The sequence below is a fragment of the Hevea brasiliensis genome, chromosome 16, assembly GCF_030052815.1.
Source record: "Hevea brasiliensis isolate MT/VB/25A 57/8 chromosome 16, ASM3005281v1, whole genome shotgun sequence".
NCBI lineage: Eukaryota > Viridiplantae > Streptophyta > Magnoliopsida > Malpighiales > Euphorbiaceae > Hevea > Hevea brasiliensis.
The window spans coordinates 50,637,495-50,660,003 of record NC_079508.1 but is presented as its reverse complement, the minus strand read 5'-3'; the positions used below and the strand labels follow the sequence as shown (position 1 = coordinate 50,660,003).

The 22,509-nt window shown below is 27.5% G+C and overlaps 1 protein-coding gene and 1 long non-coding RNA gene across 2 annotated transcripts; both read left to right on the top strand.

Annotated features, from left to right (window-relative positions):
* Positions 1–10,438: 10,438 nt before the first annotated feature.
* On the top strand, positions 10,439–11,005 carry LOC131174784 (uncharacterized). Its single transcript, XR_009145003.1, has 3 exons — positions 10,439–10,533; positions 10,725–10,820; positions 10,892–11,005. It is a non-coding gene; the product is annotated as an uncharacterized LOC131174784 (long non-coding RNA).
* LOC131174651 (protein translocase subunit SECA2, chloroplastic-like) lies at positions 11,006–14,273 on the top strand. Its single transcript, XM_058138403.1, has 5 exons — positions 11,006–11,195; positions 11,782–11,836; positions 13,111–13,228; positions 13,359–13,439; positions 13,860–14,273. Exons 1-5 carry the CDS (start codon positions 11,006–11,008, stop codon positions 13,941–13,943), a joined length of 528 nt encoding a protein of 175 aa, XP_057994386.1. The 3' UTR covers positions 13,944–14,273.
* The last annotated feature ends 8,236 nt before the right edge of the window (positions 14,274–22,509 follow it).

Genomic DNA, 22,509 nt, shown 5'->3' with positions numbered 1-22,509 from the left:
TGCTCTATTTATGCAGCCACCACCTCTCTCTCGTCAACAAGTCTTCATCGCATCAGGCCCACCCTCCGTAGAAAAAAATATTGATAGCCCCACCCCATAGAAAAAATAGCATTAGGCCCATAGAAAAAAAATGCGCTATGGTCTATACCTAACATTGACTTATGCTGTCGACTAATATTTTGGTCTGTAATCGAAGACTTTTGACTAGGCGTTTACCAGAACTTTCTATTTTTAATATTAAAGAGAATAAAATATACTCAAATTTAGATTTTTAAGTAAATTTATAAATTGAAAATTACACTTATTATTAGATTAGTTCATTTAATATTTTTTATTAATGAATTCAACGGAAATCAGTAGATTTTTTTATTTAACTAAATTTAAACTCAAAATTACTCAATATTGTAGCTTAAAATTTATTTAGAACTTTAATAACCAAGTTAATAGTTCTAATATATCTTATTTGACAAATTAAAGGATGGCATTTATTTTGGAAAATTATAATAAAATAAAACTTTTTTAAGCGACTCGATTCAGAATTTCAACACAAGTAATAAAATATTGAGTATTTATTAGAATAAATTTTTTAATTTTTATTTATCGTTTTTACCATTTGGTAGAATTTGTTCCAATTGTCTAAAATTAGTTATTAATAAAATAAAAATCCAACTCATAATTTGGATTTTTTTTTCTTATCACTTTCTTTTTTTATTATATAACTTATTTTATAATAAATTATTTATAAAAAAAATAATTTAATCAAATTTTTTTTACATAATTATGATTTTATTTCTTTTAAAAAATTTAAATTTGAATATTTTATTTTAAATATAAAAATTAATAAAAAAATCAACTAAATTAAATTCTTATAACATTTTAATTTTTAAACAGAAAATTAAAAAAAAAATTGAACGCTCCTTTTCCTATCACTTTCAGTTAGTGGTGATTAAGCAATAGTGAAAGGATTGCTTTTGAAAAAAAAAAAGTACAGGAAAAGTGGGAATCGTGAATCATATTTTCAAACAGTGAATCATATTTGTGATGTATGAAGAATCATGATTATAGAGTGTTAGTGCTTGGCTGTTAATGTATGGGTATTTTAAAAAATAAGCCAATGAGTTTGATGAATTTATTAAATATCTATTTAATTTAGATGAATATAATTGATAACATTTATAATTGATAATAATTAATTTATATTAAGTATTTAATAAAAATATGTGTAAGTTATTATTTTTTATAAATAAAATAATTGATAAAAATATATATTATATATTTATTAATTTATTATATCATATGATTTATTTTATTATTATAATAAAATAAAATTATATATTGATTTATTATATTATATAATTATTTTATTGTTAAAATAAATAAATAAAAATAATAATTTTTATAAAAAATATAATTATAAAATAATACAATAATTATTATTGGAAAAAATTGTAATTTTAAGTTTTACGCAAAAAATTATGTAAATAAATAAATGTTTCCTCGATTTACGTCATTAATAAAATAAAAAAAAATATTTATAAAAAAATTAGTATTAACGTCATGGATGATGATATTGTAAAAAAAAAAAAATTGATATCACTCTTTTTGAGCTAATCCAGCATGTGAAAATATAAGAATATTTTTGTAAAGTAATGGTAAAAAAAATTACCCAACAGTTCATGAATAATTCTATAAATAGAGTTGATCAAAAATTTAATATTTTTTTAAATATTGATTTAGTTGTTGAATATAATTAATAACTGATAAGTATTTAAATATGTATATCAATTTATTTAATAAATCTTTTGAAAAAGTGATTAATAACTAATAAATTACACATAAGTTTTTATTATTAGAGCTGTTCATTAACTGTAACATAATTTTATATTTTTTTACCATTTAACAAAAATATCCCAGTATTTTGATGACCATTATTAATCATGCCAAGAGACTCATTTTTATCCACAATCTTCTATAATTAAGAAACACAAAACTGATAATGAGCCATTCCAATTTCGTGCCTGTTTAGTGTTGTGTTTACAGATTTGAAATTATTTTTTTAATAAAAATATTATTTTAGATGCTATTGATAATAATAATTTGAAAAAAATTATTTTATTATTTTAATATTTTTATAATTAAAATTTATTAAATTTAATTTTAAATTATTTTTTAATACTCTCTAAGTAGTATATTTAAACAATTAATTTTTTTAATAACAATTCAAACAGTAATATCAAACATACCTTTTATCATGCTGAAGCTTAAGAATAAATGATATAATATTATAAATTAAAAAATATATATTTGTTTCGTTGAATCGAGAAGTATATTTTTATTTTTTTCTTAAATTATTGAATTAATTTTTTGATTATTTATTTTTTATTTATCTATTTTAATAAATCAATAAATTACTAATTTTATATTTATTTTAATAAAAAAGTAAATGGGTTTTAACATAATATAATTAAGTAAATGATATAATTAACACAATAAATTAATAAATATATATTTATTTCAATAATAATATAAATTACATATATAATTTTGTTAGTCATTTTATAAGTTAATAACGATGACTAAATATAATTTTATCAAACACTTAACATAAATCAACATTTTATAAGTTATACCAAATACATGAATGAGGCAAAAATTAATTTATATATGTATTTTTCATATCATTTAATATATTATATAATGTTAATATAATTATATATATATATAATATAATATAAATTATACACACTTTAATATTATATTTTAATTTTTTTAACTTGAGATTAGTAAAACTTAAAAAACGTGAATTAAAAATTTCATATGCCAAGAGCACCATTGGCTGATAAAAATTTTAAAAATAAAATGGTTATGAATTCTTTGATGGAATTATGATTATGGTTCAAATTGATCAGATTTTGTCAACTTCATCTTTTTAGGTAGAATTTCTTCGGTGAAATTTTGATTATGGCTCAAATTGCTCAGATTTTGTGAACTAATTTGAACATGGTTCAAAAAGCTTAGACTATTGCTCATATTTTCTTTGGTGGCATCTGAGTAGATTTGCTTTGTTGGAATACATAACGACTTGAGTTTTTTTTTTTTTTTTTAATAATATTTGACTATTTTTTGTGGTCTTATATATATATATATATATATATATATATATATATATATATATATATATATATATATATATATATTAAATTGAGTTAAAATTAAAATTAAAGGACTTAATGGTCGAAATTGAATTATAAAAAGTTTATTCACTGAAAAAAAAGTATTTGAGACTTGTTTAATTATTTGGCCTATTTTGTTATTAAAAAAAATTAGAGAAAAATGAAAGGGACGCCCGAAAGTTCAAAATTTCAAATATATTGACCGACCCATGCATTAATGTTTCAAAGTCTTTGGCTTTTACTGATAGTCCTCTTTTGTTTTGTTTAGTTTCATTTTCTTGGTCCTTTTTTTTGATTAATTAGGAATTTTCGTGCATTAATACATGATAATATTATAAAAAAATGTCACATAATATTTTTTTAAAAATATTTTCTTATTATATATATATATATATATATATATATATATAGATTTATTTGCTGTAGAGATATTTTTTATTTTTAATATATAAAAATAAAATAATATTTTAAATTTATTATTAACTATTTCATATTTTACTAATTTTATGTAGACTTTAATTTTTATCTCTCAATCCTTCCATTTCTGTTGCAAGAAAGTCCAACCCAATTGCATGGGCTTGTTCTTGGAATGGAATTGGTGGCATTTTGAAGGAGGGGCAATGAAGATATGTTAGAATCTTTTAGGTTGTGAATGGTGGCCGCCCATTTGAGAAGAGCATTTGCTTCTTGAGTGGAGCAGAAGCAACTTTAAGTAAGGAGTGTAAAAGAATGAATAGGACAAGGGAAATAAGCAAGGGTAGATTTTCAAAGATGAATCTCGCCATGTCTTCTGCTTCGGCCTGTGGCAAATTACGGTTCATTGCTCTATTTATGTGGCCACCACCTCTCTCTACGTCAACAAGTCTTCATGGCATCAGGCCCACCCTCCGTAGAAAAAAATATTGATAGCCCCACCCCATAGAAAAAATAGCATTAGGCCCATAGAAAAAAAATGCGCTATGGTCTATACCTAAGATTGACTTATGCTGTCCACTAATATTTTGGTCTGTAGTCGAAGACTTTTGACTAGGCGTTTACCAGAACTTTCTATTTTTAATATTAAAGAGAATAAAATATACTCAAATTTAGATTTTTAAGTAAATTTATAAACTGAAAATTACTGTAACACCCCAAAAATTTTAAATTTATTATTTTATGAGTAATATTGGTATTTTAATTTTTATTTAAATTTTAAGAAATTATTTGAGATTTTTCGGATTTTAAAAATCGGGTTCGATTTTCCGAAAATATAAACTTTGAGGATTTTTAAAAATTAATTTAAAAACTACGTGGTAAAACTAAAAATATATTTCAAGTCTAAGAATTTTTCTGAGTTTTCTGAAATTTTTTCGGTCCCGAGGCAGAGTAAAAATTCAAAATTTTGTATCCTGAATCGAACCGGCCGAATCGAACCTGACCGGATCGGACCGATCGAATCGGACCGGCCTTTTCTTTTTCTTCTTCCCTTCCTCAAGGTCCGACCTCCTCCCCCTCTCTCTCTTTTCTCTCTCCTCCTCCTCCCTTGCCGTACTGCTATAACTGGTTTGCTATATTTGGATGGACTCATTTGGCCAACCAAAAATTTTGTATAAAAAATGAGGCTACTTAGCTTGATGAGATTCCTGCACCAACAAAGAACACCCCTGTGCTCCCATCGCAATTAGCTCCTCCTCAAAGATCTCGAGAAACCATCCGAGCACCTTTTACACAACCTCCACGCCAGCTCCACCACCGCACAACCCGCTTCATCAACTTACTCGACCCTCCATGGCAACCCTTCTGACATTCATGGAGAATCTCAGTGATGAGATCTACTCTTTTCGGCAAATGACGGATGTCTCTTTTCAAACATTAAGGGATTTAGCTGATATATATTTGGATAGAAGTGCTAAAATGTAAGACGAGTTGACAGTCATGCGAGCTAAGCTAGAGCAGATCGAAACTAACCAGGCACTCATTTTGAGCATCATTTCTCCACGGCAACCACCAAAAGCACCACCACCTCTACAAGATGGCAAGGGCAAAGGAGTTCTCATTTATGATTGACCAGCTTTTATTTTCAGTTTACATTTCATGTCTTTATTTTAGTTGCTTAATTAATTAGTGTTTTTAACTTGTTTAGTTAATATTTTGATTGTGTTGCTTTTCTTTTACTTGAAACATTTGCTTATTCAGTTTTTTTTTTTTTTTTCATTTTTAATTGCTCATGCGAACAATTTTCTTTTGAATCTTTAGTACTTTGATCATTTGCTTTTATGTGCTACTTTGGATTTACACTTCATGGGTATATTTTTGAGCTTAACTTCCCTATTTCAACTTTTTGAGTTTAATTGATTTAATGGATTCCATTCCACTGTTTCTTTTGCAATGAGTGCAGTAGCTGTCCAAATTTTATTTAATTAAATTGGCTGCACCTTCAATGAGGTAACAATTCTTATCTCAGCTTGTGTCACTTTCAACACAAGTTGTGCTATCACTTATGAAACAGGGTAATAATTCTTTATGCACATATAGCCAAATTATCCCATTCCTTGCAACCTTTTAACATTGAGGACAATGTTCATTCTGAGTATGGGGGAGAGGGTAAATTTTTTGCAAAAATTATTTTTCCTTTTCACTTGCGTATAGCAACATACTCATTACTTCATACTTGTACATATTCACATATATACACTTGCATATAGCTTCATATACTTAGTTATGCATACTTAGTTGCATAAAATGCATTTCATTTATTCACTTAAAATTTTTTTTTAATTTTTAAACCAACCTTTGAATTCCAGAAGTTGCTTATTCAAGCAATCCAACTTGCCTTTAGATGGTTAGTGGAATGAAAGTTCCAGCTGGGTACAAAGTCTTAAGCATTATTCTTTCTCTTACTTAATAGCTGAAAATTAATATATTCATCTAAGTATGCAGATTCTAATTAGTTATTTTGAGTTTTTGAGTGTCTGAATATGCCTTTAAGGAAGAAAATGGTCATTGTTGTCTCACCATTCCTAGAACAAGCATCTTAGATATTTCAAAGCGAAATTTTTAACTTGCATTTGATAAGAATATGATTTAGGCATTCCTTCATATTTTAAACCTCACATTTAGCCTTAACCTACCTTAATTTCATTTCAACCCTTGCAAACCCCCTTGAACCTTAATTCCCTAATTTCTTTGGAACCCAAATCATTTACCTAGCCATAAAACCTAAACACTACCACCTATTTATGAGAATAATATTTTAGCAATTAAGTGCATAAAAAAATTAAAAAAAAAATGGAGGATTGAAACATCTTGAAAAGTGCTAGAGTAATTGTGAAAAGTTGATAAAAAAAAAAAAAGAGGTCACTAAAATATCCCAAAGGTAATTTTGGGTGTGACATGAAATAGGGACACATACAAAATCAAATAAAAAAATAAAAAAAAGTATAAAAAGTAGTCCCTTTATATAATCATTGTGATAGCACTTGAGATTCATTGTGAATTTCTTTCCTCTTGATAAAAAATTTTATTAAAAAAAAAATGAAAAAAAAAATGGATGCACTTTGAGTTTCATGATTAATATTATTCTCATATTTTGTTTACCTTATTTCCTTTCTTTGTTAACCAAAACTTTACCTTATTGGACCCCATTGCAACCCTTAAAAAGACCTAATGATTCTTTGAAAAATGCTTGTTACATTAGTAGAGTTAGATCTTTTATGCTTGCATATGGGTTTGGCAATATAATCTTCTATACATTACTCACCATCTATTTGAGACACATTGGCTATCTATTTCATTTAGGTTTGTTTTGGCACAATTGACTCTTGTAGCTGGTTGGTATTTGTTGCTTGGGTTGATTGGTTAATTCTTAGCTATTTTGTAATTGTTGAGAGTGATTGCTTCATTCTTTGTGCTTCGCTGGTGGGAACTTGGAATGTTGGTGGCTAGAGGTAAGTTGGTGGTTTGAATTAGTGATTTTTGTGTTTTCAAAGACTGATTCTGTTCCCTTCCAAATGAGTTTTAATGAAATTTTGCTTGGGGACAAGCAAGAGTTTGAGTATGGGGGAATTTGATGCATGCATTTTATATCATCATTTAGGTGTAATTTTTGCACATAATTTACCCTTGTTTATAGCTATTATTATAGATATTAACATATATTTAGTCAATTTTATAATTTTTACACTTCTTAGTTTAATTTTTGGAATTTATTTGTTTTGTAGGTTAAATTTGGAGAAATTTGGTGTATTTTGATCAGAGTAGCCATTTGGAGGAAATTAGAGTTGAAATGCAAAAATTTTTGAAGTTGAGTTAAAAAATGGCCGAGAGCTTCACAACCTGCAGTACAACCGAATTAGCTTATGTCGCAGGTTGTGTTGATCGTTAGATATTCAATTTTTCTTAGGCCGCAAGTTACACAACCTACGACACAACCCGCGACACAACTGATTTAGCTTATGTCGTTTTTACTGGAAATGGCTGACGTGGCATTTTTGTTTAATAATAGTCAAAATGGTAATAGCGTGAATATAGATTATAGAACAATAGAAAAGAATGTGAATTATACTAGAAGGATTAGATCTTTAGAAGTAAAGGAAGCACTTAAGAGAATGAAAGTGGGTAAAGCCTGTGGACCCGATGAAATACCAATTGAAGTGTGAAAGTATTTGGGAGATATGAGAGTGGCATGGTTAACTAAATTATTTAATAAGATTCTAAACTCAAAGAAAATGTCTGATGAATGGAGGAAGAGTATTTTAGTATCTATTTTTAAAAATAAGGGAGACATACAGAGTTGCTCAAACTATAGGGGAATTAAACTCATAAGCTATACTATGAAGTTGTGGGAGAGAGTTGTGGAGCATCGACTAAGTCATGATGCTTCTATCTCTCTCAATCAATTTGGTTTCATGCCTGGTCGTTCAACTATGGAAGCGATCTTTCTCATTAGAAGCTTGATGGAGAAATATAGAGATGTGAAGAAAGATCTACACATGGTTTTTATTGATTTGGAGAAGGCTTATGATAGTGTTCCAAGAGAGGTCTTATGGAATGTGTTAGAACAAAAGAAGGTATCTATTAGGTACATAGAAGTATTGAAAGATATGTATGAAGGAGCAACTACTATTGTACGCACAGTGGGAGGGGACACAAGAGATTTTTCGATCTCAATTGGATTACACCAAGGATCAGCCATAAGCCCTTACCTTTTTACATTAGTTTTAGATGAACTGATAAAACATATACAAGAGAGTATTCCTTGGTGCATGATGTTTGCGGATGATATTGTTCTGATAGATGAGACACGAGAAGGAGTCAATAGAAAGCTAGAACTTTGGAGAAGTACTCTAGAGTCAAAGGGTTTTAAGTTAAGTAGAACGAAGACAAAATACATGCATTGCAAGTTCAGTGAAGGCCAAACTGGTGATAGGGAAGGAGTTAGTTTGAATGGAGTGATACTGTCCCAAAGTAATCACTTTAAATATCCAGCTCACCCTTCAAGTAGATGGGGATGTGAGGAGGATGTTAGTCATAGGATTAAAGCCTGATGGTTGAAGTGGAGACGTACACGGAGTTTTATGTGATCGTAAGATTCCCAATAAATTGAAAGGAAAATTTTACCGCATGTACCATACGACCGGCTATGTTATATGGTAGTGAGTGTTGGGCACTGAAAGAGTCGTATGCATCTAAGATAAGAGTTGCAGAGATGAGAATGTTAAGGTGGATGAGTGGCCATACTAGATTAGATAAAGTCCGTAATGAGAGTATTAGAGAAAAGGTAGGAGTGGTGCCAATTGAAGATAAGTTGAGAGAAGGGAGATTGAGGTGGTTTGGTCATGTGAAGCGTAGACATACGGAGGCTCCAGTTAGACAAGTAGAGCACATTAGGTTAGAGGATAGAAAGAAAAAAAGGGGTAGACCTAAATTGACTTGGAGGAGAGTAGTACAACATGACCTAGAAGCATTACACATTTCTGAGGATTTAACCCAAAATCGTTCAGAGTGGAGAAAGCGAATCCATATAGCCGACCCCAAATTTTTGGGATAAAGGCTTAGTTGAGTTGAGTTGAGTTTAAGGAGGAGGGGAGACATTTTTGGCAAGAGAGAAGGAGAGAAAGAGAGGAGCACGTGAAGGTAGCAGCAGCAGCAGCAGAGGACGTTCTGCAACTCTCCAGCAGCTGATACTTCACCATTCTTCTGGTTTTTCTATTCCTTAACTTAGATTTTCAATATTTCTTCATTTCTACACTTGGGTTTGTCTTGAAATTATGATTTGTGAGTAGTTATTTGAGATTCTAGAGATGGGTTTGTAAATATTGTTTTGTATTGTGGTTTTAAACTGATTTAGTCATTTAAATGTGATTTGTTACATTTTGATTTATTGCTTGTGAGCTTGTTGCCTTGCTTGATGAATGGGTCCTCATTAAGTTAAGCTTTAATCCTTAATAGATGGACTGAAAAGTGAATATTTGGGATAGATAATCTTGCAATAAACTTAGTTTTCTTGGTGTTAGAGATAAGCTAAGAGGATTAAGGGGACATTCCAAAATCAATTAGAGCTTTAATTGGGTTTTTGTTAGATTTGAAATACCGTGAAAGCAGGGTTTGATTTAATGAACACCAACTTTGAAATGCTTGAAAAAGGTTTCAAAAATTTAAGAATTGATTTCCCTCAAAATTGCAATTCTCATGTGTTTGGCTAAATTAGGGATAAACCACATGCAAACAATATTGAAAATCCAATCTCTAGAATCACTTTAATTTTTATTGAATTTAGATTTAATTTCTCCCAATTTCATAAATAGAAATTTCAAATTAAATTTTGATAATCTACTTCAATTAATTTAGTTAATTGTTTGATTTAGCTCAAATTCCTCAAATATCAATCTTAAATTTTAAATTTCATTTTATATCTTTAAATTTTGCCATTCTAATTAGCTTATCCTTTTATTTCCAATTTAAGCACAATTCCCTATGGATCGATATCATTTTTAAAACAATGCAGAACGACTATACGTTACTAAATTTCGTCTTCTTGTTAGTGTTAAACAAGCAGATATATGACATCCTTCTCATCTTGTTGCAGTGTTGAGAATTCTGAATATCTATCAGTTCTGCTTAAGCATTGGGAAATCCCTCACAGTGTCCTGAATGCACGACCCAAGGTTGACAAAATTTACCAACAATGTTACAGTTAGTGTGCATTTTTCTAGTTAGCTATTCACATAAATTGTTTTCGGTATTTAGCAGTTTTTTTTTTTCCGCAAAGATGTCGCAAGGAAGTCAAATTATTGCCCAAGCAGGGCGAAAATATGCCATTACTATTTCTACGAATATGGCTGGCAGAGGCACCGATATAATTCTGGGAGGAAACCCAAAAGTATGTGTGCTTGATAGATCCTCAGTTTTTGCCCAATGCTATTTAGTTAAAATATTTCCTGGCCCCTTTCTTATAGGATGGTAAACTCTGTTCCCATCGTGTCATTATGTCTTAACATTGTGTGTTTTTGATTGGGTGTTCCTTTGATATGGTGGAGGAAGTAACTTCATTTATCATATCTGAACTGATAGATGCTCGCCAAAGAAATTGTAGATGACAGCTTGCTTTCTTTTTTAACGCGAGAAGCTCCTGATGTTGAAGTCGATGGCCAAAAAAACTTTCAAAAGGTGATTGGTTGTGATTACTATAGGGCAGTGAATCAATATTTTCAAAATTTAATCAATCTCTTTTTATGTAGGTAATGTCAAAGATAAAGGTTGGGTCAACATCATTAGCTCTACTAGCAAAGACTGCACTAATGGGTTTGTGACTCTGCTTGAAAGCTTTTAAAACTCTTTGTTTTAGATGGTACATGTTCTTTGAGATGTATCCGAGTCTTGTGGCTTTATCTTTTGAATGTGAACTTCCCAATAAATATGTTGGTAAAAGTAAGGGTAAAAGTCGACTTTTCAGATGCAAAATCAATGATTTCAGAGTCCGTGGAAATGAGCCACCAATGAATCTTAAAGAGTCGAGAAACTTGCTAATGAGGAGTCTAAAATGTACCCTCTGGCCCAACTATTGCACTCACTTATCTATTAGTTTTGAAGGATTGTGAAGTGCATTGTTTGCATGAAGGGTCCAAGTCAAAAGGCTTGGGGGCTCCACGCCATTGGCACATCTTTACATGAGTCTCTGAGAATAGATAACCAGTGAGTCTTCAAGTATGACAGCCAGAAAATCAAGCAATCGCTATACAAATTTAAGGCATAATCCTATTAGCATATTGAGGCACCTTTCCAAGCTTCGGGAGAATATTGCTCAAATGAGGCCAATAATGCATGAAATGTAGTTCCATGATAGCAATGTTGACTTTGCTATATGTCTTAAAGCTGTATATATTTTTTAAAATATGCTGCCCCTTGGTCATGAATCAACAATTTCATCTTTGTTAGCAAAAACTAAAACATTAATCTATTTTGGTTGCATTTGGTGGTCTTACTAATATTATTTTGTCAATAAAATTGATCTCAGTAATCTAGCAACAACTTCTTTGTTATGGATAATATATATGTTTCTTTCTATTTTATTCCTACCATTTCAAAGCATGGTTATAAGTATAAGGAACTCTCTTTTCCCTAAAAATAGCCCGTGGAAGAGCAGGAAGGCAGGGGGATCCTGGATCTACACGATTTATGGTGAGGTAGTATATTCTGTACTGTTATATGATCTTTTATTCTTATTATTTTCTAATGTCTTGCACTATTGCTGGCAAATTATTTTTAATTGACTAATCTAATACTGGAATAATGCCTTTGTAACATGATCTATAAGTGCTTTGGTAATTAAGTGTAGCACAGGGAGTCATCCAACTGATTCAGGTTTTATTGCATGAACTGTTTCCTTGACATGATAACCAAGCGATCTCCAAATTAAAATGAAATCACATTATAAGTTTAGAATGAAAATCTTTGCAAAATGAAAGGGATTTTGCCTTACTTTATTGGCCCACATCTCTCATGGTGTTCTCTCCCATCATGGTTCTTTCAATTGGATGAAACTAATTTACTACAATTCTTGTGTAATTAAAGGCCCATCTTGCATTTTTTTTTTCCATCCCATACCTTATTGAAGTGAAAGTAAAAAAGGGGGGCAGAAAGGTCCCTTAGGCAAATCTCACATCGGCAAAGCACGGGAGAGATCCTAGACTTAAATTGGGTGGTCTTGGAACACTGGTTAGCGCGCTTTTGTCCTTCAGACCTTACGGGAATACAAGCTATTTGCCAAGTTCTCAAAATGTGAGTTATGGTTAGATAGTATGGCTTTCCTAGGCCATACAGTATCTAAGGATGGGGTGTGTGTTGATAAGAAGAAAGTTGAGGTAGTGCTTCATTGGCCTAGACCCACAACTGTGTCAGAGATTCGTAGTTTCTTGGTTTTAGCAGGGTATTATAAACGGTTTGTTCAAGACTTCTCTCGTATTGCAGCACCTTTAACTAAGTTGACACGGAAGAATGTAAAATTTCAGAATTCAAACCATTTTGATGAATAATGTAACAAAGCCAAAAACCAGAATCTAAGAATTGTGAATTACAAGAACTAGACATGTAAAATCACAAGCCTTTTGTTTGGTGCTCATGTATTGGGAAGACAAGTAGATTATGGTTTTCAAAGCTGTGTCTACTGGTATCGGTTTAGATAAAGATATCACCAAGTGAAAAATTGTCTCCTAATCATTGGTTGTTTGGCTGAAAAGGCTTTGTCAAAAGAAGCCATGGCACATGTAATAATCAATTCTCTTATCCTCTTTGGTTAATTATTTACTCTCGTTCAAGGAAAATATGTTAGAATGTTTTCCAAACAAGATTACATGGCATATTCAGTTGTTCACGTTCAAGTTTAGTAACATCTATCTTTGTCATAGTATAGTTTTGGAGGTTAAAAGGCTTTATAGATGATGCCTGTAATATGAAACAGTTTACAGGATGAAATGTTTCAAAAGTTCAATTTTGATACTGAGTGGGCAGTGAAACTTATCTCAAGGATTACTAATGATGAAGATATACCAATTGAAGGTGATGCGATTGTAAAACAGGTGATTCACTGGTTTCTGGCTCATGTGCATAGCCATCCATCGATTTTTATTTTTCAATTATTTGTTTTGTCTTTGTATCTAATTACTACTTGAACAGTTTTTCATTAACTTGAACTGTCATAACTTTTAGCTTTTAGCACTGCAAATAAATGCGGAGAAGTACTTCTTTGGCATAAGAAAAAGCCTGGTTGAGTTTGATGAAGTATTAGAGGTATGCATGTGAGATAACTAATGTTTTCCTTCGATTTTCTGCGTCTGTTGCTGACACAATCACTTGATTGATTGATATTGATTGCAATTGTTTTTAATTGTTTGCCTTCCTAATAGCTCATATTTCAACTTCCTTTTTTTTAAGTTTAGTACATTATTTTCCCGCTTTCTTCCTGTTAAAACTGTTTTATGTGATATTGGATGCAACACATTCTTTTTAACTATTTGTATCAATGCAAAAATGCGAACCATTTTGAATTTCTTATCCTGTGAAGCACAAATATTTGATTTAATCTGAACGTGATAATTGCAAACTAAGAAAAATCATGTAATTTAAAGTGAAAATATTGCATATTGAAATAAAACACAACACAGCTCCTATTGTTGGAGTTGATCAAAATATTTGATTTGCTTGTATCAGGTACAAAGGAAACATGTGTATGACCTTAGGCAATTGATTTTAACAGGTGACAATGAAAGTTGTTCCCAACACATATCACAGTGAGTACACTTCAGTGACTATCTTTGGTTATTATCTTTTTATTATGTGTTAAAGCTTCTTAGTTTATTTTATAGATATAAAACATGCATTTGTATCTATTATATATATATATATATATATTAAACTTCCAGTGATATTGAAATAATTGAAAGTTTTGTAAATTTGAGATACACTTTACTTGGGTGTGCACTTTTTTTGCGCCTTGCTCCTTAGGCGAGTGCACATTTAGCCTTTGATTACCGTGGCTCACACTGTTGGCATACCAGTGCAATCATGTAGACTCGGTATTCCATGGTGAAATATGAGAGGAAATGGATGTGAGTAATTTCCCGTCATATCCTCTTCAAATACTACATTATACTGAGGTAAGTGTTAATTATTTTGCGTAGAAAGACAGTGAACAACGGAAAATTTTACAGAAATGAAGAAATAATGAGAACAATGCATTTTGTGTTATTTTATTGTCAAGGGTTCCAGCATTTGTAATGTTAGATTTGGGATTGGGAAGTCTGATGCCACATTGAGTAATGTTACCTGAATTAAATAATATAGATAAATGGTATGAAAACATCAATAAGCGTCTTTGTTTCAGTTATGCACTTTCTGTTTTCTGTTATCATATGCTGTTAAATTCTGCATAAAGTTTATATATTCTTGTGTATGTTCCTCATTCTGTGTAAAATGCTGTTTTCTAGTTTTGGAATTTTTTATTGGCATTTAGCATTGAAAGAAAGCTGCCTCTTAGGTACATGTTTATTCATCTCATCTCTGGGAAGACTTATAAAAGAAAAATCACAACCCACAAATCTAATTTATATTAGTAGGGCCCATTTGGCTGCTTCTTGTTCTGTTGCATTTTGTCTGTCTAATATCTTCAATTATAATAAAATAGAAATGTAGGAGAGAGAGAGAGAGAGAGAGAGAGAGAGAGAGAGAGAGAGAGAGGGGATGTGTTTGCAAGAGCACGTGGCTGTTTTATTTAATTATTTTTTATTTTTTAAATTAGTACTAAATTTGTGGAGAGAGAGAGAGAGATTAAAGAAAGTGAGAGTTTATAAGGATAGTGTTTAGTGGAAGTCAAAAAAAATGGGTCCCACATCTAAATTTCAGCACTAAAAACCTTTTTGGGAAGTCAAAAATGAAATGGGCTATCTCTACTCTTGCAAATCACCTGCGATCGTACGTTGGCATTTTCAGCATCACCAAACCTTTCACCACCTAAAAACCTGGCATTTGGAAGTCAAATGGGTCCCACTAAAGATCATTGTGCAAGGTTAAAAAGAGCTCTCTCCCTTTGTCTCTCCTATCTCTTACTCTTGCAAATGGATCCATCGTACCTTCTCTTCACCCGCTCACTCAGTTTAAGGGACCCCAATGGTCCATTGAACTTTCCTAATCGTTCTCTTCGGGCTTTTCATTTTCCTCAAGGCGTTCATTCCATAGTTTTTGAAGCACTAGACGTTCACAATCAGCCATTTCATTTTCGCTTATCCAAACGTCGAGTTGGTCCACACCCAAAACCGGTTATCTGCCAAGCCCTATGGCGTCAGTACGTGATGCAAAAAAATCTCCGAGAGCACGATAGAGTTAGTCTCAGCATGGAGATATACTCAGTTTCTGGCCGCTTCGTGAGGTATTACAGAGTTATTGCCCAGAGGAGAATGTTTCGCTTATTTGGTAAGGATATATGGGTTAATGTGGAACAATTGCAGGAGCCTCATTAGCTACCATGCATTCTGTTAGTTTGGGTGTATGTTTCTTTTTATTTTGGGCGTGTTGTAGTTTGATTACGTATAATGATTGAATATGGTGAGTATCCATAATAGTTAATAAAATCTGTATGTTTATCTGGTTGTGTTTGTTTAGTTATTGCAGTTTTTTCAGTTTGCAGCAAGGTTGCTCTGGTTCTTAGGGCCCCCTGTTGATGAAAAATCTGTACTATTGTAACATACTCAATAACAATGGCTACTTACTATTGCAAATTAATTTGATCGTACTTTTCGTTTGGCATTTTCCAATTAGTTACACACATTTTTTATTAAATCTATTATAAACCACCCAAACAAAGCGTTAACTTGTGATAGGTCAAAATTGAGTTTTGTCAATCGCTTTCAGTCTAACTCTCTCTTCTTATGCCAAAATTAACAAAAATCATAGCATAAAGGAGCCCATCACCTTAAATATTAATTAAATGCCATTTCTCTTGTTAATTTTCTTCATATATATTTTTTCAATATGTTTATCCCAAAATCACAAATCCTAGCAAAAATTACTAAACTTAGCTTTGAGATCATATTGAAAATTATCATAAAATTTCATATATACGCTGTAATAAATATAAATTTTAAGAGCATGCCTTATATGCTATTAAAAAATTTTACTTAAAATTTTTAACATCACATTCACACTAATTTATAATGCTATTATATTTGATATTATATATATATTATTTATTACTTTATAGGTTATCTTAATGTCAAAATATATTATTTTGATATTATTTATTACTTATGTCATGAGCCAACGCCCAACTTTCCCAATCCAGGGTTCAATGCAAAGAAATTAACTGCCCATCCTAGAATGGCCCACCCAAAAGCAACCCTAACTAGGCACAATTATAGAGACAATAGCAAGAATAAGGATGGTAACTGATAGGGTATTTGTGAAAATCACCATACTAAATTTAAATTTGATTAATATTCTCAAAATTTAAATTTATTTCAAACCTAATTATTATTACTTAGTAAATATCAAAACTGCTTAATTTTATATATTAAATTAAATAATCTATATAAAAAATAATTTTTATTAATAATTTATATTTTAAAAATTTAATAATTCTATAAAATATTTTAATTTTATTTTATATAAAATAAAATATATAAAAATTTATAAATATTATTATAAAAAACATATATTTTATATTTAAATTAATAATCTATATAAAAAATTAATTTTTATTAATAATTTATATTTTAAAATTTTAATAATTCCATAAAATATTTTAAATTTATAAATATTATTATAAAAAACATATATTTTATATTTAATTAAATATTTATATAAACGGGTTCGGGTAATTAATACTCAACATGTAAAACTTGAACCCGAGTATTAAATTTCAAATCCCAACCTATTCCAAACTCAATTATATACTATTCAAACATGTCCTATCAAGGTTCAATCGAATCATATACCTATACAAACCCGACCCATTGCTATCCCTGAGCAAGAGAGCACCATTGCCACTATAGTTAAGAAGCCAATCAACTAGAGAATGTATCATCAACAATGAGAATCAAAAGGGTCATGCAAGGTTAAGACCAACACACAAACACCAAGAATAACCATCCTTAGAGCTGAAACTATAGGGTCGATCTAGGATCCAACCAACCAAAGAGATGCAAACAAAGCCATAGGGCTGCCAAGGACATGCAAAGAAAGGAGACGATGCATATATGCACTGCTTAGATTCACCATTATAAGGTGGGAAAGGACTCTAAGATGGATGCTCGAAGTCACAGAAGAAAAGAGAAACACCCTTGAACACCAAAAGAGAGCTTTTGCAGGCTGCAACATTTCCTTTACCATAAGCAACACCACCTACAAGCAACAACAAAACCCAAACCATATATATACAGCCCCACCTGGAGGAGGAGAAGGAAAACCCAAGATGGGTAGGAGACGACCGCAAATACTAAAAGAGAAAGACACCTTCTGCCTCAGATACTAAACCTAACCCAGAGAGAAACTTCTCTCTCTATCAACCAAAGAGGGACTGGGAGAGAGCAATAAGGTTTGCCATTATTCTCCAATTCGTCCCTTTATTTTGATATTTAAATTAAAAAGTTACTAAATTTTAATTATATTTATATGGGAAGAGAAATATTGGCTTATAAAAAATGTCATTCATTTTTCCAATTAATTATAATTATATTTTTATTATTTAAATTAATTTAAAAATTTTAATTCTACTTATATTATAACTTTAATTAAATATAAAATTTTATTAGAAGTAATTAATTTAAATAAAAACTTAATAAGTGAAAAATAAAAAATGCAAATAACATATATGTGTGGGGGACATTGAGATTATTAAAACACTCTTCATTATTTTTAATATTTAAAAAAGTAGCAAAAACATATTTATAGAGATGGATAAATAATTCATCACCAATAATGTATATTAGCGATAATAACTTATTGCCAATTTGTATAATTTCATCGTTAATATCATTTAGAGACAAAACAGATATGTCGATAATAATTTAGCAACCTTTTTATAATATTGTCGCTAAAACTTTTAGTGATGCAAACTACGTTGCCATATTCTTCATAATAACAATTTTTACCTATACTATATTGTCATTTTAGCAATTTATATCACTAAATACCTAATAATTTTCACTTCTAATATTACAATAATTAAAAAAAATTTAAAATTTAATATTATTTTAATAATAATTCTATTTATACTAGAAAAATATATTATTATTATTCTTAATATAGTAATTCTATAATTTTAATCCTATATGTACTAGCAATTTATTAAAAATTATTTAATTTATTTTAATAAAATTAATAAAAAAAATTACACACTGAATATTATTCTTACTAATTTATTTTTTATTTATTTTAAAATATTTACAAATTTATAATATTAAATTTTATTTTAATTCAAAATTTAATACTAAAAAAATTATATATATATAATTAAAAAAATTAATTTCAATATTTAATATATATATATATATATATAAATTAAATATTAATTAAATCAAATTTACATTTATACCAATAAATATAAATATTAGTAACGGATAAGTTTTAACTAAACATTAAAATTAAAAATTTAAATTTTTAATCCAATTTAAGTAGAAGAACCACTTTATTAGTCACAAATTTATAGTTTTTTCTTAAAAAAAATTAAAATTGATAAAAATATAGTTATAACCAAATTTATAATTTATTTTCATATATAAATAAATTTTAATTTATTTTATTTTCATTAAAAATAAAAATAAAATATTTTTATATTCTCAAATTATTTTTTAATATAAAAAATAAAAAAATAATTTTTATTGAAAACTTTAATAAAATTATTATAATTGCATTTGAATTTTCACCATAAAACTAACACTAATTTTTCAAGTTTAATAAAATTAATTAAAATTTTAAATAAATGGATTTTTTTTATTAATTAATCATATTTCAAATAAATTTTATTTTTTATGACAATAAAACATTATAATTTATAAATTTATTACAAATTTTTTAAAAAATTCTATTAATAAAAATTATTTATACTTTATTTAGATAATTAATCATTTGAAATAAAAATAAATTGTGATTTTGTATTAAAATATAATAAAAAATTATAATATCAAATTCAAATACTCATTCACTTCAAATTTTTATATATTTAAAAAATTTTTGTATTGTTATTTAATAGTTAAATAACTAAAAAAATCAAAATCTTTATAAAATTTTTCAATTTTAACTAAACCTTTTAATTTTATCAATTTAATCTCAAACTTTCATAATAGTTTCAATTTTAGCAACTATCCTAATTGGATTACTTAATTGACAAAAACAATTCAAATACTAGCTTATATTATTAATATTAGCTAATATTTTTATTTTCATATCAATATTAGCAATTACTCTCAAATCGATAAAAATATTTCTTTAATTAATTTATCTATCATTTTGAAAATTATAATTATATTTATTTTAATTTGATTATGTTATTTATTCATTTTTTATGTTTAAATATTTGGTTTTTTTTCTTTAGATTTGAAATAAAGTGATAAAAAGATATAAATTAAAAGTATAAGTAAAAAAAAAATAGAGAAAACAAATTAAAATTTAAGATAATAGGATTAGATATATTATTTATTTATTATTTTTTTTAAAATTAATAAAAATATTAAAATTATTGAATGTATTAATAAAATTAAAAGGAGTAGCTAAAATTAATAATAAATGAAAATTTTTAATAATTTTTATAGTTCAATTATTTTCAAATAAATTTATTACTAAAATTGAAAACAATTGAAAAGGTTTATTATCAAATTGATAAAATTAAAGTTTTAAATAAAATTGATAATTGACATAAAAATTTTGATTTTTTTATGCCACTTAACTTTATTTAATTATGTAAATATATGAATATTTAAAGCTGCATTAAAGAATAAAATTAATATATAATATAAAATTATAATAATATATTTTTAAATTATATAATTTAAATTTTCATCAATATATTTATCCCCATATATATGAACTGATTAAATTATTTTTATAATTTTTAATTTACAATAAATAATAATTAACATATTAAAATTTTAGTCTTATTATAAATCAAATTTCAAAAAATGCTTATATAAATAAAAATCTTAACCCAACTATTCTATTAATAATAAATAATAATATGTGGTTTGACAGCTTAATACTAATTTTTTTAAAAAAATTTTATAATTATAACTATTTTTTTTTTATAATTTTACCATGATTTTAGAAGTTTTTTAACGTATAGTCAAAAATTGATTTAAATTAGCAAGCGTGATGTAATTTTAGTTGTTAATTTCTCTTCTAGTCAATTGACATATTATAATTTCGGCCATTGATTTATTTTAATTTTAACTACTCACTAAAAATAAAAAATATTTAAAATCAAGTTAAAATTTTTAAAAATTAAAGAGTTAACTATAGTTGGGAAAATATTTAAAAAGTGAGAAGGGAAAATTAGGAGTTCAAAAAACATTCTTCCTTATTTTTGTTATTTATGAAAATACCAATTTAAATCGTAATTATAAAAAATTATTAGTTTTAAAATTCTTATTATGTTAGGATATAATTAAACAACCAAACATTTTTTTTTGCCTTATAATCTCTATCTAAATAGACTATAGTAATTTTATTAAAAAAATTAAAAGTATTTTAAAAATAACTTTTAATAAGTAATAAATTTTAATTTATAAAATTAAAATATTCATACTCTCATACCATATTTATGGTATTTTATTTTAAATATTTGAATCACTAAAGTAATACATATATATATATATTAAAATTTTATTTCATACATTTTATTTATAATATTTTAATTGATTAAAGTAATTTAATTTATTAATTTTATTATCATATAATTTTTTAAATTAATTTTAATTAGAAGTAAAAATGAATAATTAAATTTAATTATTTATTAAAAATAATATACTAATAATATTATATCATGTGAAAAAAATTAAAAAAAAAGTATACAAATAAATTTAAATCAAAAGTTTGTATAACGAAGTAAATCAACGTGGTAAAAATTAGTTTATTAAAAAGTCTTTCTGTCAAAATTTTACTATTTTTACTGTTAATTTACTACAAGAAGACCAATTTACCTAATTCTAAATGAAATTTTTATCTCTCTGCTATCTCCAACCCTTCTCCCCTCTCTCACTCCTTCCCCATCCATGTATCTGGTCTTCAGGTCTTCGATCTAATTAAATCCCAATGTCATCAAAGGAATTTGGACTTCAACAATCACAGTATTATCAAGTATGAATGCCTTTGATGGATCATTGAGATCGCGGCGAGGAATAAGCTTTGAGAAACCCACACATTTGGCAGCAGAGATGATGAAGGAGAAAGAGAAGCAGAAAAAAAAAGGCAATTTTGTAAAAGTCCTTTTCTCCGTAACATTTTTTATTTGGATAACTAAACCTTCCAATATTCATTTTCTTGCATTTCACTTATTGCGAATTACTTTCTTTATCTGTGAAGTGAATATATAATTAATTTTACCGATAATGAGTAATTGTTAACTCCATCGAAATACTTTCCGAGAGATTGCGATGAAATTATATTAAATGTTTTATACAAAGTAAGTATGTGAATTTATCTGATGTAGTGTCTTTTTTTTTTTTTTTTTAATTTGTAATTGTGGATTTGGTTTATGATTTATTGATCATGACTTGTGATTTTTTATTCCGTACAAAACTTGACTTGTTTTTATTTCAATTTAGTTTATTTTTAGTTTTTGGTCCAATTTAATTTTAAAGTTTTAATTTATATTTAATTTAACTCAATCTCCCTCATTTTTATTACACACGTTTTTTAAAATTTTTTAATTTTAAAATGTTATTTTTATATTTTATAAATAATTAAATTAAAATTTAAAAATGTTATTTTTTATTTAATATTATTAATTAAAATGAAAATATAAAAAATATTATTTTATATTTTCATATAATTAATTAAAAATAAAATTCATGATTATAATTAATTTTCATTATTTAAATCAAAGAAATATTATTTTTCATATTTTTAATTAAAATTAGAGAATTATAATTAAATAAAATTAAAAATATAAAATATTACTTTTATATTTCCATATTATTAATTAATAATAAAAATTAAAATATAAAAATTATCTAGTCATATTTATTGATTTAACATTAAAAATAATTTATTTAATAATTAACATTAGAAATATTTAAATATTATATTAAAAAAACTCACCTTGGTGTACGAGTTACACTTTCATTAATTATGGGTTAAATTGATATAAATTAAA

Coding starts and splice junctions, on each gene's coding strand:
- LOC131174651 (XM_058138403.1), top strand. CDS start 11,006: ATGTTCTTTGAGATGTATCCGAGTCTTGTGGCTTTATCTTTTGAATGT. Junction 11,196..11,781: donor GCTAATGAGGAGTCTAAAAT/GTACCCTCTGGC, acceptor CCCTAAAAATAG/CCCGTGGAAGAGCAGGAAGG. Junction 13,440..13,859: donor AGTTTGATGAAGTATTAGAG/GTATGCATGTGA, acceptor TGCTTGTATCAG/GTACAAAGGAAACATGTGTA.